General features: G+C 58.1%; 1 protein-coding gene and 1 long non-coding RNA gene across 12 annotated transcripts in view; one reads left to right on the top strand and one right to left on the bottom strand.

Annotated features, from left to right (window-relative positions):
* TNS1 (tensin 1) overlaps nucleotides 1-23,029 on the top strand; it is a 196,872-nt gene that overhangs the window by 49,549 nt on the left and 124,294 nt on the right. Inside the window, exon 1 of one of the 11 annotated variants that reach the window (XM_038585707.1) lies at nucleotides 11,291-11,486. The exons of 9 other annotated variants lie outside the window; for them this stretch is intronic. Coding sequence is in view for 1 of the 2 variants with exons in the window: in XM_038585704.1 (XP_038441632.1) it covers nucleotides 15,711-15,716 (6 nt within the window). In the remaining variant the exon portion in view is untranslated. Of the gene's footprint in view, nucleotides 1-11,290; nucleotides 11,487-15,221; nucleotides 15,717-23,029 lie in introns of those variants that run through there. One more of the 11 variants, XM_038585704.1, reaches the window with a different exon arrangement.
* Nucleotides 8,255-11,992, bottom strand: LOC111094445. Its single transcript, XR_005385393.1, has 3 exons — nucleotides 11,596-11,992; nucleotides 10,773-10,855; nucleotides 8,255-9,803 (listed from the first exon to the last, which is right to left on the bottom strand). It is a non-coding gene; the product is annotated as an uncharacterized LOC111094445 (long non-coding RNA).

Genomic DNA, 23,029 nt, shown 5'->3' with positions numbered 1-23,029 from the left:
AGTTTAAGTGCACGTGCTTGTGTGTCGTGAATGGGGCCCTGTGCATACGTGCACAAGTGTGTGTCCATGTGTGTGTGAGTGTGCATGCCTGTGTGGTTGTGGCTGTAGGTGCCACTGCCCTGGGGGAAGTGGGAAGCCCAAGGGGGCCTAGGGAGCTGCAGGTAAAGGACAGAGAGGGGGCTGGTGACCCCACGTGGGTGAGGCAGAGGCTGGGAGGCAGCGGTCAGATGTGCAGGGCGGAGAGGAGGGGCTGCTGGGGCTCTTGGTGCTTTGGGGGCTGGGTCACTCACTCCCCTTGATTGGAATCTTCAAGGCAGCATGAACCCTGAGGTCAGCCGGCCGGCCTGGGTCCAAGTCCTGCCTCTGTCACTCACGCCATCACTTGAGCAAGTGACTCCTCAACTACTCCAAGACTCAGTGTCCTCATCTGTTCCATGGTGACAATAATAGCACCTGCCCAGCAGAATTAATGAGAGAGAAAAAAATATGGTGCCTGGAACATACGGAGAGTTTGATAAATGATAACGTATCCCCATCATCATCATGATTACGGACTCCTCTGTCTGCCCTGCGTCTGGCCTTGGCAATCCCTCCGTGGTTGGGATGGGGGACGCCCCCCTGACTAGCTCTCTTGGCATGGCAGTAAGATGCGGGCCCAGAGAGGGCACAGACTGGCCCGGGGTGATCAGGGAGCCGAGTAGAGCTGTGAGGACCCAGCCCTGGCTCCTGGCAGCTCTTCCCGCCCCCTGCACAGCCTCGCTCCCGTTCCTGGGGTGCCAGGCTGGAGACGAGAGGAGAGTCTGCCAGGCTTTCTCACCTGGGCCTGCTGCTGCAGTTAGCCCAGAACCAATCTTTTCACCCCTGGATCTGTTCTTACAGGATCGATGTTTATACTCTCTGTCCTAACGACTGTCCCGTGAGTGTTCTGCTTTCCAGCTCCCTTGATTCTGCTGCAAATTCTGACTTTCAGATGGAGACGATCTGGCGCCAAGGAGGGCAGGACCCAGAATCCTCACCCCCTCACCCGGTCCAGCCCAGGAGAGCTGGCCATCTGGCTCCGGACTTAGGTTCTCGTACCTGGTTGGGCTGCCCCAGCTCCACCTTCTGCCCCTGGCTGCAGCCAGACAGGGCGGAACTCCTAGGAAGCGCTGGGCCCCCACCTGCCCTTCCTCTGCTCCTGCCAGCACATCCCACATCCTCTCCTCTGGCCCCGCTAGGCCTCTCTGGACCTCCCAGGTGCCAGGACAGCTGCCCGCCCCTGGGAAGTGGGCCCAGGGTGTCGCCAGGACTGTGGAGGTGGGAGCGGGCACTTTGGCGCCTGGGCACGGTGGGTGGGGCAGGCAGAGGCAGGTGGGACCTGCCAGGACCCCTCAGCCTGGGCAGGCGGTGGTTGCCCTGGACACCAGCCAGAAGAGACTTGTTCCTCATAACCATCACCAGGTACCTGGAAGGAAAAGAAAAAAACCAACAACAAAAACAACCATCAAACTTTTTTTTTCTTGTTTTGTTTTTTGGAACCTGCTGTTAATGGCCGATTGGCTGTACATTATTAAACAGGCAGCTGGAGATCTGCCAGGGTAGGGTGCTGGAGCCAAGACTCACAGCTCGAACACAATGTTCCTTGGAAAACAGTCACCCGTGGGGTCCCTGGGGAGGAGCACCCAGAGGGAGGGGCCCCAGCTGATGTCCCTTGCCCTGCTCACCCTTCCTGGTCCAGCCTCCATACTCGTCATTGGTGGGGAGCTGGACTGGGCTGCACTAGGAACCCTAGGATCCTTTATTGGGCCCTGCGGGTCCCTCACCACTCCAGCGGCTGGAGCCCCTCTTTCCTTCCTTGTGGTTAGATGCACAAGGTCCTGCTTCCCTCCCCAGGTGGATAAGGCCAGTACCAGCTCTCCTGGGGGCCAGTGTGGTGCAGGGGCCTGAGCATTGGGTGGGGAGCTGGACCCATGGTTCTAGGGTTGACTCCATCGAGTTCCTCCTCTCTGTGGTGACATTGGGACCCCCTACTTGTCCTTTCTGGGCTTCAGTTTCCATAAACTACAATGAGAAGGTTGGGTTAGTCAACTCTAGATTCTTGTGATCCTCGGTTGGGTGGCCCTGGGGAGAGCCTGGGGGGCTTGTTTCCCAGAGTTTGGGACTCTTCTTGCTCCATCCCTGGTCCCATCCAGGTGACACCAGAAGCCATGTCTCAAGCAAGCCTGATGAATGGGGCTGGCCTCTGGCCCCATTCATACCCTTTACCGGCCACCTTGAAATCAACCAGGTCAAAGGTCCAATGTCTGAAGGTAACAGCAAGTGGAGAATAAGCTGGGGGTCTGGGGTTTGGGTGACTACTGTCTTAGTGAAGCTAGTGCTGCACCAGGCGACATGGATAAAAGGACAGTATGGGGTCCAGGTCACCACCAGGGTGGGCCTGGCATGTGTGTGAGGGGTCATTGATCAGTTTGGGAACTGAGCCCTAAGGAACCCTCCCTGAGTCCCTTGGAGACAACACGGTGTGCTGTGTAAGAGTACGGCTGGGGTTCGGGCCTGTTGCCACTGCTTCTCTGCTGTTGTCTTACTAGCTTTGGGCAAGTGACTCTGCCTCTTGTGTCTGAGCTCCCTCCACTGTTCAGAGTGGGCTTAGAAGGACATCCCCCAGGGCTGTGGTGAGGGGCGGGGGGGATGAGCTAATAAGGCCTGTGCAGGATTTCTAACAGGACCTGGCACATGTGAAGTGCGCATTAGCTGTTAGGATCTAAGCGATCCCTCCGTCTGGCGTGCTGCTCTTTCCCCTTGCACCACTCAGCACTATTTGTGTTACGCGTTTGTGCTTTTGTTTGTTTGGTGTCTCCTCCTCTAGACCAAATATTCCAGAGCTGGCACCTCTGGGCCTGCCCCAGTGCAGGCACTCAAGAGCATTTGTTGAACGAATTGGTGACTGTGTGCATGGATGAAGGCCCATGGGGACAGGCTCAGAAGCAGGGAAACAACCGATCACCTGGAAGGTGGAAAGATCCAGAAACTATGGAAGAGCTGGGAATGTCCATCCTGTGAAGTGGGGAGATTGTGAGCAGCTGTGCATGTGTGTGTGTGTGTGTGTGTGTGAGAGAGAGAGAGAGAGATTTCTGAATAAAGCTTTAAAGGGACTTGTTCTCTGCAGCAGAACTGGGAGCCACAGTAAACAGGCTGCCACTCACTGGAACCTTCCAATCTCAGCTGGGTGTGGGAGTGAACTCCGAGGGCCTGGTGTGTGAAAGCAGAGGCCGTGAGCGAGCATCAGTCAGGCACAGGAGAGCCCTGCGTTGCACAGGATGTCGATGGGCCGGGCCCTGAGGTCCCTGCTGATGCACTGCTGCTGCTTGAGCGAGGAGAGTGGTGGCAATCATAGCCCATGTCTCTGAGCATCCACTTCCTTACCTCAGGATGGGGTTAATCGTGGTCGATACCCAGACGGTTGTTAGGACGATTAAAGTTAATACCTCCGAAGCTCGAGGAATAGGGCCTGGCACATGGAAAGCACTTGATAAATGTGCTTATTAAATAGAGCCTAAGAGACACACGGGGAGCAGAGGTGAATCGTGACTCTGGGGTGGGGATGGTGATGGCTCCTCTGAAGGAGGAGGATGTGGGGCAGCAGGCATATAGGGAGGGCTGCCGTGTGTCAGACTGTGCGCTCCTCTTTCATAACTTGCCCGAGGTCACACAGCGGCGAGTGAGGTGGCCCGGCTTCGGAGATGGTCCATGCGACACGAAAGCCTGGACTCTCCCCGCCCGCCCCGGGCCTCAGTAGGACGGGGCCGGGTGTCCCTGGCTCTCGTAGTCCAGGAGGGAAGGCGGGGTGGAGAGGTTCTTCTGTGCAGGGGCCGAAGCAGAGTCCTCAGGCGGAGTCCTCGGGAGGACGTCTCCGGCCAGCCCCGGAAGCCGTCCGTAAGTAAGAGGCTCTGGGGAGGTGGGAGCAGGGCGAGGGCTGGCATTTTTAGCAGCCCGTTGGCACGGAGCACAGAGCAGGACGCGGTCAGAAGAGGGACACTGAGGCACACGGTTCGGTGTTAAGGAGAAGGGATGGTGAGAGGAGGGTCGGTTGGGGGGCGAAGGATCTCGATGTGCAGATGATGAGGCCTGAGGCCCCACACAGGTGATGGGAGGCAGGGCCTGGGCCAGGGGGCAGCGCCACGGCGTGGGCAGCGGTGCCCATCTGGGGCCGGTCCCCACAGAGTAGTGGCGAGCGCTGAGTCTCGGGGGGCGGGAGGCCAGGCGGCCAGCTCGGGACAGCGCGGCGAGCCCAACGTCCCGCCACCAGCCTGGCCCTCGCCTCCTCCGGCTCAGCAGCCGGCTTGGCGAGAGGTTAGCGTTCGTGCCCGGGCCAGCACGCTCCCTACTGATCAGCGGCCACGGGCCTGGCCTTGTCAGGACGCTGTTTCGGCCTTCGCCGCGGCTCAGCCCCTGACCGGTCCTGCCTTTTGGACATTCTGGGGTGAATGGGAGGTGGTCCCGGGCTTCAAGGAATTCACAGATGAAGGGGCAGAGAGACAAAGGAGGTGGATGTGGGCAGTAGTGTTTGCCCTGGCTCACTTGCTCAAGGTAGTTTGGTTTTCAAATACTTGATGATGCATGCTGTGTCCTTTTTAAAAAAAATCAGCTGAAGTAAAAATTGGGCCCAATTTCTTTAACCTTTCTTATACTTTTTTTTTAAAGATTTTATTTATTTATGATAGACATAGAGAAAGAGAGAGAGGCAGAGACACAGGCAGAGAGAGAGGCAGGCTCCATGCCGGGAGCCCAACGTGGGACTCGATCCCGGGACTCCAGGATCGTGCCCCGGGCCAAAAGCAGGCGCTAAACCACTGCGCCACCCAGGGATCCTCCTTTCTTGTACTTTTATTCAAAGAATACTTATCGAGTGTCTTCTGCTATCTTCTTGAGGATGCTCTCTGATTTATAGAATATAGGAGAGAACTAGACACTTTATTTATTTATTTATTTATTTATTTATTTATTTATTTATTTATTTATTTATTTATTTATTCTTGAGAGAGAGAGAGAGAGAGAGGCAGAGGAAGCAGTCTCCATGCAGGGACCCCGACGTGGGACTCGATCCCAGGACTCCAGGATCAGCCCCTGGGCTGAAGGCGGTGGTAAACCGCTGAGCCACTGGGGCTGCCTGAGAACTAGACACTTCTAATGCTGTCTGAGAGGCATGGCATAGAGTGGAACTCTCATCTCCTTTGGTCTAGATTCTACACCTTTGTTAATGCAACCCAAAGAGCATGTGCCTTTTGGTGGCAGCCATATATCCTACCGGGAGCTGAACTGAATTTCTGTTTTAACTAAATCTTAGATCTTTCCTTGCATGAACTATTTTTTTTAATTGCACCAACTATTATCAATTCAGGGTTTTTTATTTTTATGACTTTGAACCCTAGGTTAGGACTTGCCCCCAAAAGAAATGTTCGCTTACTGATTTTGGCCTGTTTATCAAGTCAGTTTTGCATTTTGGTTCACATCAGCGTCTTAGCTCTTCCTTTTGCTTTTTCCACCTTCGTGCACTTGGTAAGCCTCTGTTCTAAAGCTTCATCTAAGTTACTGATAAGTATGTTGGACAAGCCAGGGCAGAGGACAGAGCCCTTTGGCAAGTCAGGAAGTTGACATTGATCTATTAATCAACGCCCCTTGGCTGGCTGGCTAGGAATCCACTCGGCTTTCTATCTCGTCTCCAAGCATGTCATCAGGGCTCTTGCCAACACCTTTCTGAGATCCAGATAACCTAGGGTGTGGGGGTTCTCCGACTGTCCAGGCTAGGGACCTTGTAATAATGGGGTTAGGGTGGTGGGCGTGCCGTGTGAGGCAGGGCTGCGGGTCCTCCGAAAGGATCCAGGCCGAAGCCAGTGATCGTTGCTGGTTTAGGCTTGAGAGGAATCCAGTCCCAGAGGCGATTACATCCCAGAGCTCTTACAGCTTTAAAATCGAGTTTCTAAGGGGGAGACAGGGGTTTGTGTGCAGTGAACTGGCACAGCAGTGACTTTCTGCCAAGGACCAGCGTCTGTCCAGATATGTGTTCAGGAATCTTCCAAGGGACCTTAGAGGTTGTCAAATGTGAGGATGGAAGCTAAGAGGGTTGATGTTCTCTGGTCACCAGGGCACTGGTGGCTGAGCAGGGCTGAAACCCAAGGCCCTGACTCCCAGTCTGAGGCCTTGGGGCTGGATTCAAGTGCCTTTCCTGGCTGGAAACTGAGGCAGGCTCGAGAGGGAGGAGCTGCCAGCGTGTGTGTCTCAAGCACAAGTTGTTGGCAGGCCACTTTTCTCATGCTTCTCCTGCCCGTTTGATCCTCTGCCCTCAGACCACGGACGCAGTAGCAAACCTGAGAGTAGGAAACCAGACCGTCTCCCTCCCTGGGAGGGAGTGAGGGGAAGGGGCTGAGGCCCTGCCCAGTTCTGCATTCCCAGAGATGCTGGGAATGCATGCAAATGAGATGCAAATGAGGCGGCAGTGGTGAGGAGGGGGGGGCCCCTCCTGCGGCCTCAGTCTGGCCTGAGTGTTGAGGATGACACTTAGAAAAGGAAGAGACCTGTGATCTGGGCTTTGGAACCCGGCATCCCAGAAGGAAGGGAGGGGGCTCTGTGGGGTGACAAGGTGGGGCGAGGCTTTTGGAGCCAGCTTTGGGGGACAGGGAGGCCAGCTGAGGTGGGGGGTGCTAGGGGGTAGCCCTGAGAGGAAGGATCCTGGGAGAAAGCCGGGACTCCTCTCTCGCTGCCCTGGGGCGGGGGCGGAGGAGGGGTGGTCAGAGGGGGGAGGGTGGAACCCAAGGCACAGACATTGACCAAGTGCCTAGGGTGTCCCCCAGGGCCTGGCTCCCAGCCAGCTGTGCTCTGAGCCCAGTCGGACTCTGAGGCCCTCTGAGGCCCGTGGCCTCTCTGCTTGGGACCTGGGCATATGGCCCTGCCTTCTCCGGTGGGGAGGCAGGAAGAGAATGGGGGGGGGGGCAAGGGTGCTAGAGAGGAAGCTCCTGCCCCTCCTGCCCCCATCCTGGGGAGATTGGGAAGTCAGTCCCTGCCTGCTGGATGGTGCTGGTCTACTCTTGGCCCCCCCACAGGAGCTTGCCCTTTAGTGCATCAGGCCCTGCAAGAGTGGGGGTTACATGACATGACCCCTGGTGGGTGCACAGGGGCCCGCAATGCCCACTCTTGAGTTGCAAGCCCTGGATTCAAATTCTGTGTGTTTTGTCAGCTGCCCTGTGGTTTTGGGTAAATCGCTTAACTGCTCTGAGCCTGTTTCGGAGACTGATAGGAGTTATAGCCATTTTGCTATAGTGGAAAAATGGGAAAAATACCCGGGAAAGGTTTGGTGCAGGGTAGGCACTCAAATCTTGATGCAAATGGAATGAGGGAAAACCTGGGAGCAGCTCTGTGCTCCCCCCTGGGGCCCAGAGGCCTGGGGGAATCGGGATCCAACGTTCTGGACTTCATCCTGGCCCTTTCTCCCCAGTCTCTGTGTGTCCCTTTGTCCTCCTTTCTGTCACATCCCTCCTGTTGCACTGGAAGTGCCTAACTCAGCACCTGGCCCCGACAGGCACAATTCATTTTCCCAGTTCTTCTCAATGCTGCTCTGTGGCGCAGTGGCCCTGTCCCCCCACCCCCAGCTTCGTGGCTCTCCTCCTTCTGGGTCTCTGTTTCTGATCCCCTCTTTGTCCTGCCCTCTCTCCTCCTGGCTCTCCTGCTCTCTGTCTCTCCGGCTTCTTTCCTCCCTCAACAAGCATCCATTGAATCCTTCCTGGATGCCAGGCACAGCCCTGCTCCTTTCGGGGGTTCTCTGTGTCTCCCTGGCTCCTTGCTGCCCTGCCTCTCTCCCTCCCGCCCCTCCGGCCTTCTGCCCACCCTTCCCCCAGCTCCACAGGCTCCAACACTGGTATTATTCAGTTTTATGAAAAACCCCCAGGCCTACCCCTGAACGGACCAACCACAACTGGAACCAGATGTGCAGTCCTGCAGTTGGGGATGGGAGGGGGGGAGGAGAGAAAGGGGCAAGGGCTGGCTTAGGAGGGGGAGGGGAGACGGGAAACCCTGGGAATCCCTCGGCCTGCTTTGGCTCAGGGAGGAGGCTTTGAGCAGAGCAGGGGAGGGAAAAGGGGCTGAGCCGGCTTCTGTAGAAAGCAGCTCTCACTCTGCGTATGAGTGTGCACGGGCATGTGTGTGAGATGCTGGGACTGACATGGGAAAGCCCGGGTGGGGGGGGGGGGGCGGCGGCGGTGGAGCATCAGCTATGGGACAGCTCTTGGAAATAAAAGGGAAGGCTTTTATTTTTCTTTGGGATCCTCTAGCTCTTCGACTTCCTGTCTGTGTGGTTTCTAGAGACTTGCTGAATTCACGCTTCTGTGCCCAGGTGCTGGAGCAGGAGGGCTGGGAAAGAGGGGTGTTTTGGGGTGGACGATAGAGCGAGGCATCTCTAGGGGCTCCTGGCAAGCAGCTGAGGCTGGCATGTCTCAGAGCTCCTCCTGTCTGCTGCAGACCTGGGGTGGTTGGGGTGCGCCTGGGACGTCATGTACATGGTCCTCGTATCTTAGCACAGTCAGTTTTTTATACAGCTTCGAAGATAAAAGTCTGCCAAAGTTGTCTGGGGTACAGTCTGGTGCAGAATCAAGCGTTTAAAAGTGCTCTTTTATTCAGTTCCATCCATCTCTCTACCATCCGTTTTTTTCATTCTGCATTCTTTGAGAATCTAGGTGCCCACCTTGTGTTGGGCATTGAGCACACTGGGGTCGGGGAAGAGGATGAAGAATAAATCTTTGCTCAACTCACTGGGAGATCTAGAAGTGCACCCGACAAGTGAGTGTCCTGGCGTTAATGTATGAGCAAGAGCCTTGGGTGTTCAGAGGAAGGCAAGGTACCTACCAAATGGTGCAGTTGCAGAAGGACCCAGGGAGGATGTGGCTTTTGAGTTGAAGCCTGATTGCTGATGGAAGAGGGAATTGTGCCTTGAAAAGGCTCAGAGGTGGGGCTTTGTCACAGAGGGTCCTTCTGCAGAGCTCAGACTGGATCTGGTGGGCAGTGGAGAGCCGGGGACAGTTTGGTGTCAATCAGGGTGATAGTGGGTGTGCGTTAGGAGATGGAGAGGATCACCCTGGAATCAGATGTGCAGTCCTGCACTTGGGGATGGGGAGAGGGGTTCCCACTTTTGTGGCAGACTCCCCATCCACCTCTAGAGGAGCCCGGATTGCTGACGTGGAATCTCTCCCTTCCCTCACCTGACGGGGCTGATCTAAGCCCCCAAGCCACCCTTGGTCTGCAGGGGTGTGGGGGTGAGCAGGACAAGGCTATTGGGATTCACCTTTGCTCTAGAGTTGGGGCCAGTGAGGGCTGGGCAGGGAACCAAGGCCACTGGGCAGGTCTCCCGACACAGTCCTCAGGCTCAGAGGCACCGCCAGTGGGGCCATTCTCTCCCATCTCTGTCTCTGGCAGCACCCACACACACAGTCTGCGGCCACCGGCAAGGCTGGTAGGTTCTGATGTGCTGGAATCTGGGACTCTGGGAACCCAGGCTCTCCACTTAAGAAGGGGTGAAGTCATCTTGTTCTGGAGGCAGGGAGTGGGCGCAATGATGCTTCTGTCTCCACCCTGTCCACACAGGGTGCTGGGAAGGTGCCCCTCTTGCCTGAATCCACAGGGTTTCACTGTTGCCCAAGTGAGGGGGAGCAGCCCTCGGATGGCTTGACTATCACTGGCCCCGGATGCCCCCCTAATTTTTCCTGATGCCGTTTGCCCCTCCTCTGGGCCTTCCTTGTCACTTTACTCTTTGGAAGATTGAAGCTTGGAGAAGGGTTTGGCTGAATTAATACAAATTAGTGAGTGTTAGAACTGGAAGACATCTTGAGGACCTGTGGATTCAAACTCATCGTACAGCAGGGGAAACTGAGGATTTGCGATGCAGATCACTGGCCCAGGACCTCCTACAAAGGCCGCCCAGATGGGCAAGAGAAGAGCCTGTCGGTCTCTGGAGGGCTGAGTGGTGGGGAGCTTGGCTCTGGAGCGAGCCTGTCCGAGGCTGAGTTTCCCCTCCATACCACCCTGCGTGGTCTTGGACAAGTCACCTAACCTCTCCAAGATCACTTTCTTCAGCTAGAATAAGGGAGACTTGAAGATTAAGTGAGAGAGAATATTTTTTAAGTGCCTGGCATGCAACAGGCGTGCAGCAAAATGACTTTTCCCTCCCGCCCAAAATAATCCCATCTGCTTCTTAACTCTTATCATTCACATGGTGCTGCAAACTTTTCAAATCGCATTTCCCCTGATGTTTGTAATTAAAAAAAATTTTTTGTGTGTGCATATAGAACAGTTGAAAGGATTATCAGGTAAGCTCCCTGGATTCTATAATGAATTCTCTGGCCTATTTGCTTTATAACATTTCTATTCTCTCTCCATCCATCAGTCCCTGTGATTGATGTATTTCAAAGAGAACTGAAGCAGGCATCTCATTAGCTAGAGGTCACTTCACATGGCTTTCGAATATAGGGTCACAAATGTCTTCACCCAGCCCACGAAGCCGAGAGAAAAAAGCAGTGACTGTTATCCCAGATTTGACAGATAAAGGGAAAAAAAAACCCAAACAGGTTCGGAAGTGAGAGTCTAGGTCTCCTGTCACAAAATGAGTTGGGACTGGCGTAGTAGATCGGGGTGCTCTACAGAAACTGGGAGCTGGTGCTCTCGTGGTTATCACCATTACCCTCTGACCAAACACCCTTCTCCAGTCAGCAGCCCTCTGCCCATTTCTCTGCAGCCGGGTTTGGGTTTCTTACCTGAGCTCCGGGACCTCTTGGCCACCTGTCACCAAGCCCTCCGATGCCCTGCTTCCGGTCCGGGCTGGCTACGGGGGCTGTGGCTGCGGGAGGGGAGGCCGCATTTCTGGGCCCGGAGGGGGCCCAGTGGGGCGTGGGGCACAGGGTGCAGGGAGGGGAGCAGGGTGCAAGGAAGGGCGCAGGGTGCAGAGAGGAGAGCAGGGTGCAGGGAGGGGAGCAGGGTGCAAGGAAGGGCGCAGGGTGCAGGGAGGGGCGCAGGGTGCAGGGAGGGGAGCAGGGTGCAGGGAGGTGCGCAGGGTGCAGGGAGGTGCGCAGGGTGCAGGGAGGGGAGCAGGGTGCAGGGAGGGGTGCAGGGTGCAGGGAGGGGAGCAGGGTGCAAGGAAGGGCGCAGGGTGCAGGGAGGGGCGCAGGGTGCAGGGAGGGGAGCCGAGCGCTGCAGGGGTTAAAGGAGGCGGCGGCTCCGGGAGGAGGGGAAGGAGGCGGTGCCCCGCCCGCGGGGAGGGAGCCGGCGCGCAGCGCCCTGGCCAGTTGTTCCCAGCAGTGGCCCTGGGACCAGCTCCGCCGCCCTGCCCGCTCCCGCCTGGACACAAGGCTCGCTCACGCCCTCCCCGGCCACCCGCCTCCTGCCAGCCGCACTGCTGCCCCGTCATTGCCCCCGCCGTGTCCCGGGAGCCCAGACACCCCCCCGGCACCCGGTGGCCCTCGGCTGGGAAGGTGAGTGTGGGGTGTGGGTGCCGTGAGGGCTGTAACTTAGGGGAGGGCGAGGCCAGCCCCCCTGGTCGCAGGTCCGGCTTGGCTTGTCCTCCCCCCTCCCCAGGCCAACCTGTCAGTCTCCTGTCTCCTGCCTTTGGTGTCTGCTTCCGGCAGGGATGTTGGGGTGCGGTGGTCCCCGCTCTGAGGGACCAGTCGGAAGGAGTTTCCTTTGCTGGGGAAGTTGCTGGTGTCAGTGGCTGCTTGAGGCTGAGGCCAGCAGGGCGAGAGGGGGAGGTTGGGAGCAGGAGTCTCAGGAGGTACTGGTCTCTTCCCCTGCCCCTGCCTGCTGCCCATCCCAGGGCTGGCCGGAGAGGGAGACCGAGAGGGAGACGCGGCCAGGACCGGGGGATGCCACCCGCTGGAGCTGCTTCCGGGCCCTGTTCTCCTCCTTGGGGCTCTCCTTGCTCCCCGCTCTCATCTCCTGGAGGGAGGGGCCGGCAGGCCTGGAAGGGTTGCCCTGCCGCCCTCCCCTCAGCCCGGGCACCTGGGCACCTGGGCACTGCCGAGCATGAGTGCCCCTGCCGGTCCCCCCGCCCCCGCCCGCCCCCCAGCAGCTCTTACTCCCTCCTCACCCCTCTGGGCAGAAATGGCTAATCCAGGTGGTTAATGAACAGACACAGGCAGCTGCCTTCCACCCCCCTCTCCTTCCTCTCTTCCTGCTCCCCATCTCCTCCTCTGACCCTCGGGTGCCCTACCTGCCACCCCTTCCCCAGTGGGAGAGTAGGCAGCGCTAACCTCAGTGTCTGGCCTCCCACCCCCCCAATTCAGGACCAGGGCCAGGACGGCCTGCCCAGATGTTTTTAGGCTGGCCACTGTCCTAGAAGAGGAAACTGGGAGGGGGGACCGAGGGGTGACCAGGAGAGGCCTGCTGCACTCCCAAGCTGGGCTCCCTGCAGGGGTGGGATGGGGCTAGTGGACCGGATGGGTGCTGGGTAGGGGAGGGCAGGACACGCAGTTGTGGGATGAGGGTCAGAGGACGAACTGGAAACCGGGGTTCCAGAGGCTTCTGGGACAGGGGTTTCTCTTGTGGAAGCCGCAGAGTCAAAGCAGCGGGGTCAGGAGGGCGTGGGGAGCGCTCTCTTTCCTCGAGTCTCTGCAGGGCCCCTTCCTGAAGCTGCCTGGGTGGGGTGGGGACCATTGTGGCTCAGACTTGGCGTTAAGTTGCTTCTGGCTCTGCCAGCTGGCGCCTCCTCCTGTCTCCCTCACCCTCACTCTCCCCCAGGTCCTCGGAGCTTGCTACAGCGAGCGCCACCCTGCCGGACCCCTCCGGCCCGGGCTGTGGGGACCAGGCTCCGCGTGGGGAGCGGGTAGGAGAGCTGCCCCGGTGCTGGGATCCCGGGTTGGGGACGGTCTCCGCCAGTCTGCAGGACCCCAGGGTGGTGATGTGGGACCTTCGGCTTCCAGACCCCTGCCTCTCCTTCCCTCCGGCTCACCCGGTACTGCTCCCCACTTCACTTCCCTCAGAGCCCCAGCTTCGAGTCTCCCAGGGGGGCTGCAGCATCCAGAATCCTGAACACAGGGAGCTGGCGGCTGGGCGGAGGGGGGCTGGGCGGGGTGCAGGTGAGTTCAGAGCTGACCTTGCTGTCCGGTGACCATCTTCCCATCTCTGGGGGACTAGAGCGAGGGGGTTTGGGCATTCTCAGTGCCCTGGGTGTAGTGAGGTAGGAACAGGAAGCAAAGAGGGAGAAAGGATTTTTGTTTGGTGAAGGAAGCTTGGCTCAGGTTTAGCGAAGGGTTTCTTAAGAGGCCTGGCTGCTCAGCGAGAGAAGGGGCTGCCTTGTAAGGTAGTGAGCTTCCCGTTCTGGGGGGAGTTCAGACAGAGGCTGGAAACAGCTTGGAAGGATTCCTGAGCGGGGATGCGGTTAGGAGAGATGACCCTGACGGTCTCTTGGGATGCTGAGGTCCTGGGATACTTGGGAGTCAGAAATTCTCTGACACCCGGAATGGGGGAGCCGGAAGGCGCGGCCTCCGCCCTGCCAGCCCCTGCCAGCGTTGGGGAGCCCAGAGCCTGACGCCCTCCCCTCGCACCCACTGCTCGCTCTCCTACCAGGTCTGCCCCAGCTGCTTCCTGCAAAGATTCGAAGTTTCTTCCGATTCTTCCTGCCTCACTCTGAGCCGTGCCCTGCTGGTTAACCCCACGAGGGCCAGCACAGACCCGTGGGCTGCGTGATGCGGTGCGGGATGGGGGCGCCCGGAGGCCTTGCCCCCTGCCCCCTGCACTTAGAGCCCTTGCTCCTAGCTAAGGGATTAGGGGCAGGGGTGTGAGGATTAGGGGCAGGGGTGCGTTTGGAGGTTCCAGAGCTCAAGCTCCTGCCCAGTGTGTCGTCCTCTATCCGCACCCCCCACTATGGGAAGGGGCCTCCCCAGCCTGCCTGGAGATCTTTGGGGTGACTCTCACTTGAGCCTCAGTTTCCAAATTTGTGAAATAACACAGGGTTGTCAGGACAGCCTGAAACGGTTTGCGGGTTTGTGTAAGTCGTGGTGGGGTTGCTGGGGAGGAGCGTGGGAGGAGCAGGTCACCTCACTCCCTCCACACTGTCTCTCCAGACTTGTTTCCCTGCGCCAGGCAGGGGGAGGAGAGAGGCAGGTGGGGTTGGGGTTAGGGATTTCTGGGCACCAAACCCCGGGAGGCTGGGGCTTTTCCTGTCAAGGGGAGCTTCTGGGCTGGGCTCAGGACCCACCTGGGCTCCATCCTTCCTGTCCCAGCCTGCGTCTCCCCCCGAGCCCCTGTGACTCCTTTTCTCCTGAGTGGCGAGGGTGAAGGAGTAGGGTCTGAGGTCACCCGGGTCAGCCCCCCGCCCTCCCGCCCCATCTCCAGTCAGTCCTGGCTTGGCCTGACGATGAAGTCCTCTTCCGAGTCTGTCTAGTTCCTCGTCTCGAGCCGGGACCAGATGAGGCTGCTTCATCAGGACACTCTGTCCCCTGGCCCGACAGGGACCCAGTAGCGGGGCGGGAAGGCGAAATGCCCAGTGCGCCCTTGAGCCTCGCCCAGTCAGGGTCAGAGCTGGTGTGGACGGCGACGGCTCTGAGCCACGGGCTGTTCTTGTGGCCTATTTCTGGGGCCACAAGTCTCTCCCCAGAAAGGGAAACAGAGGTCCAGCTGGGGGTCGTGTGCTGGAGGGGGGCAGAGAAAGACCCTCCCGGTTACTGGACTCTGAAAAAAGCCAAGTGGGTGTGATGCTGGGGGGAGGGGCAGAGAGGTTTTCAGAGACCCGAGGGACTCTTGTCCCCGGTGCTGTGTTCCCATGGCCCTGGCCCTCAGCTTTCAAGCCATTAGGGGCACAGAGGTGTGGGCACCAGCGAGCTGGAACGAGAGGAGTGGGGTGGCGGGGCTGCCAGCCTTGCGGGCCGTGCCCAGCCCCCTGGGTGCCCTGCTCCATTATGCAAGGTCACACCTGGCCCTCCTCTCCTTCCTTCTCTCAAATTGCCCGAAGTGCTTTCCCAAGAGGGGAGGTGGCAGGAGGCACAACCGGGTCCCTTGCTTGCCTCTACTCAGATTGGTGACCGTGGCCGTCTTCTCACTTGTCCACACCTAGGTTTCCCTCCGAGAGATGGTCGGTGTCCGTGGCGTTGGAGCTTGGTGGGGTGGGGTGGGGTGGTAGGTGGGCCCGAGCCAGGCCCTGGCGCTGCCTCCTCCGGGGCCAGTCTGGGCTCTGTAATCCCTGCCTTTTTAGGGCTGGAGGCTCGTAGCTCCGGCCTTGGCTGTTCGGGGAGGCAGGAGGGACTGGCCCAGGAGGGCGCGGTCCCGGGGAGCCGAGAGCAGTGACAGTAGTGGTGTCTGAGCCCAGTCTCTCGGCAGAGAATAGGGGACCCCTCCGCTTTCCTGGTGCTGGCAAACTTCCTGCGAGCCCACCTTTCTTCTGGCTGGATTACGAGCTCCTCGAGGGCAGGCCTGGGCCTTTCGCCTTCCTGGCGGTCGTTGCCACCTGCCTGGCAGGGTGTGCTCAGCGCTAACGAGGGGCAGCGGCCTGGGGGCCTGAGACGGGCGGGCCGGGGAGGTTTGCTAGGCCTGCACACAGGAGGTACACAGTGAGGCAGAAAACGTGGCTCCGAAGGCCAGATCGCTGGGGCCCAGCTCCGGCCCACGCTGCTGATTAGCTGCGTGGCTCTGGCAGGTGCCGAACCTCTCCAAGCCTCGGTTGTCTCGTCTGGAGTGTGGAGTAAGAATTGCACCTGTGTCACGGGATGGTTGTGAGTATCAGATGAGTTGGTTTTATTTGAAACACCTTGAACAGTGCCTGGCACATAGTAAGGGAGTGATAAATGTTAGTAACTGTTATTATTACGGGTCGGTGGTGGAGCTGGTGTTTCTCCAGGAGCTCCATTCTGGGTAGACTCTTCTCCGTCCCATGGTTGTTCCATCCCTAAGACAGGAGGATTATGGGACCAGAGAGTGGAGGGACCCCCTCAAGGGGTCCCAGCATCAGCCCAGAGAAGAGACTCTCTCCCCGCCCATGTCTCTGTCTCTCTGTCTCTGTCTCTCTCCCTGTGAGTGGGGGGAGGCGGGGAGCTAAGGGGACCTCCCGAGGCCTTGTCTGCCCAGGGGAGCCGATGCAGAGCTGTGTTTATGGAGGACTCTGAGAAAGCTGCCATCACTGTAAACAAGATGCATTATTATAAACCAGTCCAAGCTCCCCTCCTTGGATCCCATCCCATCCCTTGATGAGAGTCACTGAATCAGAGACTCCCAGGCCTGGCAAGGATGTGGCTGGCCTGGCCTCCAGGCAGGCTACTCTTGACCATGGGTTATACCCAGGGGGGTGGCGCCTATATTTTAAAGTGGAATCTCCAGATAATTGCTGCAAGTTGCTGTGTCTCATACCCTCTGGGTCTCTCTGAAGTCTCTGAACCTGCATCCCTCTGGCTGCAACTTTAGGTTTCAGTCCCTGGTTTGGTGGGAAGTGGGGGAGCAGCATGCCCAGCCCTTCCTGCATGCCACATAGTTGGGAGCTCTGAACCCGTGGTCTGGGCGGGTCCTGGCCACACTCCCTCCTCATCCCAGGCTTCTGTCCTCTCTGGGGTCCTCCGCTTTCTCGTGCCTCTGACGTTCCTCATTAACAGGGGTCAGCCCTCCAGGCCTGGCAAGCTGCACTCTCCACCTAGCCCTCGTTCCCACCCAGGGAGGCTGGGGTTGCTCCAGGTCGGGGGTGAGCTCTATTTCCGGACCCCTGGCCCGCCCAGTTGCAGCTGCAAAAGGCATTAAGCATTTTTTTGGAGAAAGAATGGGTTTGGGTTGATGATGATGACAGCTGGGGAGGGTTCCTGAGCTCAACCCGGCCCTATCTCGCTTCCCCTGTGTAGCCCCTGCTCACCTCTGCTCCATTTCTGGGCCATTGCTCCTTTAGAGGAGGGGCTCGCCTTTGGCTCTTGACCTTGACCAGACCCGAACAATCCACTGGTCTACGACAACCCTTTATGGGGGGCAGTCTGTAGGTTAGGCCCTGGGCTTGGAGCTGGGGGGTAGGGGCGAGGGGTAGGCATGGGGTTTAAGGGCAGTATAAGAAAGGCCCAGGGCATGGGGAGAGCAGTGCACCTTCCCTTGCTGGGCCTGATGTCCTCACCTGTCAGTGAGAGGCTGGGGAGGTGCAGAGGCTGGAAAAGTCTATGAGTCCATCTCCCTGACTGAATCTCCCCTGGTCCCAGGCTGCGAGAACTTCACCTTGGGTTGACCTTGCTTCCCTCCTGCCCCGCCCCCACCCCTGGCAATCGCTGGCAGGAAGTCCTGCTGATTAGGGCCCTAATCACCGGCTGAGACTCCCAGAAACAGCCAGGCTGGTTGAGCAGAGAGGGGCAGGCCGACTGGCACAGGGAAAAGCTCCCACCAAGGAACATGAGCTAGGTGTTGGGCTGTGATGGGGGCACTTGATGCCTGCTTGTGACTGGGGGTGGGCTCCACAGTGGAGGCTGTGTGGCGGTGGCTGAGTCCTGCCGGGCACACGAGGCCCCTGATTATTCACTTAAAAGCCCTGTTTGGGCACCGACCCTATGCCAGGCAAGGTGCCAGGAGTATGGGGCTGCAAAGGTCGGGGGGACATGGTCTAGAAGAAACGAAGGAGAGTAGATGGATGGTTTCTGCCCAATGCAGAAGGAGGGTACGTCACGCAGGAAGCAGTGTGTGCGAGCTGATGGAGTGGAGAAAGTGTTGGGGAAGAGGTGCCACTTGAGATGGGTTTCGAAGGCTGAGAAGGAGTTCTGCAGGAGGCGGAAGGGACACAGACTCCTTCAGGCACCAGGGAGAGGCCTGCACGAAGGCACAGTGGCACGCGCATGACGATGGGTCAGATAACGCCCCGGCCCTGGGTTAGAGCGGACAGGATGCGCCGACCCTCCCGGCTCTGCTGCTTGCTGGCTGGGTGGCCTGGGCCGGACCTCGGCGTCTGTCAGGTGGGGTGGATACTCAAACCTCATAGACCAGTGATGGGGATGAAATGAGATCCTACCTGGGAAGTGCCCTGCTTAGTGCCCGGCACAGGATAAGCCCCAGTAAGCGGGGTGTGTGTGTGGGTGGGGGGAAGGCCAGCTTTGGGGGAGCCTGCAGGTGTTGCTTGGGCCCCAGCCATGGGAGGATGTTCTGGGCCGGGTTAACTGGGAGCAGCAGAGGGCTTTGACGTGAAAATGTGATGGGACTGTTGTTTCGGAGGGTGATTGGGGCAGCTGTGAAGGCCGTCCTGGCCGGGGAGATCCGGGGACAGGCCACAAGCCAGAGCCCTTGGAGTCCTCCGTCCACATTTCTCAACCCCACGCCGGGAAATCCTCTCCTGAATCACTTCCTCTCTCCCGGCTCCCTTCCCACGTGCTGCCCTCCTCTTCTGGATCCGGAGGCCTCCTGAAATCTCCTTCCTGGGAGACCTTTCAGGCCCGGAGAGAGCCCTCGCTGGCAAGGCTTCACACACAGGCCTGGCACGGGTGGATTGGAGCAGGTGGGAGTGAGGCGAGACCGCAGGCAGCTCGCAGTTCTAAGGAATCAAGAGGCTCCTCTCGGGGGGCATCCTTCACCGCCCCCGTCTGCCTGGCGCACAGTGGGCCCTCACTGTTTGTTGAATGAATGAACGAACAGGAGTGTGTCCCCAAGTTGGGGTGGAGAAGCCTGCCTGTTCTGAGGCCGAGGGTTCCCAGCCTGACCGTAAGTGGCCTGGTGAGTGTCTGTCCAGGGGCTGCCTGTCCAGAGCCACGAGGACTGTTGAGTGTCACCAGGCTGCTGGGGCGGCGGGGGTTCAGTGGCTGCGTGGATGAGGAAGCAGGGATTTTAGGAGCTTAACCGTGGAGCGAGGTCCTCTCATGAGGCAGGGAGTCAACATGAGACGCTGTAGCCACGGCGTCTGCATTTAGGTGTTGACCCCACCTCTTGCAGAGTGTGTGACTGTGGAGAACTTTCCTAACCTGCCAGTGCTTTAGTTTACTCATCTGTCAAAAGTGGGAAATAAATAGAACCATGTCCAGCAGGGAGGCTATGCTATGTGACCCTTGGTTATTATTACTGCTATTATTTCGTTGGTGCAGAGGGAGACAGGCAGGCAGGGGCCTCCGGGCGGGGATGGGTGCCCCGAGCTGGTGGGAGAGCACGAGAGACACAGGCTCCTCGGTGCCTCATGAGCTGCCTCAAACGCCGCACATGGGGCTGTGTCTGATGTGGCCGGCTGGGCTGAGCTGGGCGTGGGAGCGGAGGCCGAGGCCAGCCTGGATTCCATGCGGGAGCCCTGGGAGAGCAGGGGTGAGCCGGGGCGAGGGGCAGCAGGGAGGAGAGGTGAGCAGAGAGGAGGCCACTGGGACCCCAGGAATTCCTCCCATCATGTCCTGCCAGAAGGCCTGGCCCTTTAGCTCCATGGCCTCCGGCAGCCCATGGTCCAGCTCCCCGTCTGCCGTGTTCCTAATGCCCCGTCACTGTTAGAAAGTGACTGGTTCCCACTAACCACTGTTTGGCTGCAACTCCTTCCTTCTTGTCTCATCTGGACTTCAGCTCTCCCAACTTCAGTGCTTTGGGATATGGGGGTGGGGTGGGGTGTGTGAGCGTGGGCTTTCCGGGCCTGCTCCAGCCAGCTCTGTGGGGTGAAGGGACTTGCAGTGAGTGGAGGGACTGGTGGCAGGGGGGTCAGGCAGACTGTTTCCAGTCCCTCTTCGGTGCCTTGGGCAAATCACATCCCCTCTCTGGGCTTCAGTTTCTTCATTTGTAAGACAAGCGGTTGGCCTTAGGAGAGCTCTCCGTTTCTCTAACCGCTGCTGACACTCTGCAAGGCTCTGCATCTCTCTGAACAGAGAGGCTCTTGTTCTTGGGGCTGTTGGAGGAGCCATGCAGCATGGAAGTTGGGGTCCCGGAAGGTCTTCAGGCATCTGCGGGGAAGCCAGCTGAGATGTTGGGGAGATCCCTTCTAGCCCTGGGATTGGAAGGTTCTGTGCCCAGTGACCACTCCTCCAGGCAGCTCCGTTTCTTGGAACAGAGTGGAGGGTAACAGCTGTCAGGTTGAGTGGGCCGGAGTCTCTGGGGCTCTGTCCCAGTGACTCAGGTGGAGGGAGATGCGCTGGCAGGATTGGAGCTCGTGAAGCGAGGGAGAGAACCGTCCAGATCCTTCGGCCCTCTTTGGCCTCTCTCAGGGAGCAGAGTGGGAGTGAGTGTTGTGCTGGGGGGCAGGGTGCAGAGAAGAGTGAGTAACAGTCGTGAGTAATGGCCCAGTGTCTCTGCTCAGCAGGTGGCTCCTAGTCTGCAGCTCTGTCTGAGGCTCCGGAAACGCTCCCTGGAGGCCCAGCCACTGAGTCACGGCAGCCTGAGCTCTTTAGGAGCAGGGGTCCAGGCTGGCCTGCCCACTCGCCCGCTCCCTTCGCCTCTCTGCGCCCCTCTGCATTAGCGCCTCCTACCAGCTATCCCACCGCACCCTCTAGGCTGCACACAGCTGCCCTGTCTTGTCTTCCGAGCACCTGGTGGCTTGGGTTGCCTGCAGGAGTAGAGATGCTGCAGGCTGGCTGTCCTGGGTTTGAGTCCCAGCTCAACTGCTCATGGCCGTGTGACCTTGGGCACCTTACTTTTCTTGCTGAGCTTCTTTGGCCTCCTATGGAAAGAGAGATTTGTCTGTTGTGCTTACCGTTGAAAGGGTTAAATGTGATCCCATGTCTATAGGACACAGCACATTCTAGGTATTTGGATAATTCATGTCCATCAAGCCCTAACCTCTGTTTTGCTCCTCTTCACCACCTCCCCCTTAACATTCCTGCTCCCATGCTTTTATTTTGTGATTTTCAGGATGTTTATCCTCCTATCGGATCGTACGAGCCCCTATCGGATCAGTGGCTCGTACACTTACCCTCCTGTTTCTGACACCTCCTACCCAGCTTCCATCAGTCAGCGTGCTTCGTCCCTCACCTGCTCAGGATGGGCAGGATGCAAGTAGGGGGGAGAGAGTCCAGGGGGAGTTTGTTGCTGGCCTCGCTGCGGTGGATGGGCTGGGTCCTGTGGGCACTTGGAGAGCTGGGTGAGTGTTCAGACTTGACCCCCCCACCTCTGCTGGTTCATGCTCTCACCTCCAGTCTGCCCACATGGACCATCCCCCCCGCACTCCGTGGCTCCCCCCTTTCCCCCCACCCCTGTGGGTATGCTGGTGGGGCTGCTGTGTTCCCATCAGGGCCGCTGTGCTCGGGGTGGGGCCGGGAGCACCAGGGAGTGACTTTGCATCTGGACCTGGCAGTGGTCCTGCGGCCTGTGTGTGTGCTATGGGGTGTGTGCTCTGTGTCTGGACCTCAGCAGTGTCTCTGGGCCACCGGGTCCGTAGCTGATGGGAGCCCTCGCTCCTGTCTGTTTAAAATCCGCCTGGGTTTTGGGAACCGGAGAGAGCCGGGTCTTCCACCGCCCCTCCCTCCGGCAACCCCTTCCCTCCAGACCTGGTTTCAGATGCGTGCATCTCGGAGGTTTTCCTGGAGAACAAGGAAACATTGCAGGGGGGTGGATATGCGTCAGATGGAGCCGAACAATGCTGGTGACAGCCAGGCCTCCGCTGGCCTTCAGTGCTGGCTGCGCGTCAAGTCTCTGCTGCCACTAATTGGGAGCCAGAGGGGGCTTCCTGCGTCTCGGCCACAGATAGATTTAAAGGAGCAACATGGGGCTGGGCTGCCCTGCCCTCGGGACTCCTGCTTCCGGGGCTCCTGGTGCAGTTGGTCAGAGCAGATGGGGTTCCAGAACACCAGCCCTTGACATGTGCTAATTGTGCAGAACCATCACTAACTCCTCCTGGTGCTGATGTCTGGGTCCAGGACTTTCCTACATAAAGTGCATTTTCGGATAACTGAAGCTGAGGCCAGAGTTGAAAGCTCTGGGGAAAAAAAGGTGGATTTTTGTTTTGTTTTGTTTTTGGGTGGGAATGAATCTTTTGCATTGTATTATACTGTCTTCGGCTCTGACTTATCGGTGGATGGGGCCCTGTAAATTGACTACTTCTCATTTGTTATACTTCTTCAGATTATTCTTCTGTTACGAGGGCATAAGAACAGAGCCTACCTCACAGGATGGAAGTGATGATTTTTTAAAGATTTAAAAAAAAATATTTTATTTGAGAGAGAGAGAAAGGGAGAGCAGGAGCAGGGGGAGGAGCAGAGGGAGAGGGAGAGAATCTCCAGCAGACTCCGAGCTGAGTGCAGAGCCTGATCTGATGCAGGACTTGATCCCAGGACCGCAAGATCATGACCTGAGCTGAAACCAAGAGCCGGATGCCCAACCAACTGAGCTGCCCAGGCGCCGCTGAAGTGACGGTCTGATGAGCTGAGATGCATGCAATGCTTAGAATGGGGTCCAGGGCCTCGTCCACACGTGCAGTTTACTGCCCTGGACATGAAGACACGGAGGCGCGTGTGTGCAGCCCGCTCGATGGAAGGGGCCTCCCGTGTACCAAGCGTGTGCTGTGTTCTAGGACTTCTTAATTGTGTCGACTCGGTCAGTTTTATTAACTTGCACCCTGCAAAGCAGGTCTCCTCATCCCCATTTTACAGACGAGGAGATAGACTCAGGGACCTTTAGAAGGAAGTGGCGGTCTGTGGCAAAGTGGTATTTGAAGCCACACCTGACGCCCAGTCCCATGCTTTTCTGTCCCATGTCTTGCTTTTGCTGGGAAACTCAGGGCCTCTCGATGTGTTGAGGAATTTGGAAGTAAGGATCCACAGCCAGAAGGTGTTAGGTGTGATCCTTCAGAACTGAATCTGCTCCCAGCTCCCGGTCCTTGGTTAGATTCCGAGCTGTCTGGAATCAGGCCATGAGACAGAATGACCTGTAAGGGGTCCAGGGAATGTAAGGCCACAGATGGGCTCTTCGGAGATAGAATTTTCTCCCGGGTATCGTGAGCTTGGGGTTCCTTTCATTTTCTTTTGGCATCCTTAAATTCTTTAAAAAAAGAAAAAAAAAAAAGTAGGTAGACACTGGGAGGGACTTCCTGATGGCTAGCAGCATAGGGCAGTCGAAGCTGCCCGAAGAGCCCACACGAGTTTTCTTCAAATTGGAGATGCTTTCTTTTACATGTTGGTGTTTGTGA

Source organism: Canis lupus, chromosome 37, assembly GCF_011100685.1.
Source record: "Canis lupus familiaris isolate Mischka breed German Shepherd chromosome 37, alternate assembly UU_Cfam_GSD_1.0, whole genome shotgun sequence".
In the NCBI taxonomy this organism is placed as follows: Eukaryota; Metazoa; Chordata; class Mammalia; order Carnivora; family Canidae; genus Canis; species Canis lupus.
The sequence above is the reverse complement of the archived record's forward strand: the minus strand, read 5'-3'. Positions and strand labels throughout refer to the sequence as shown.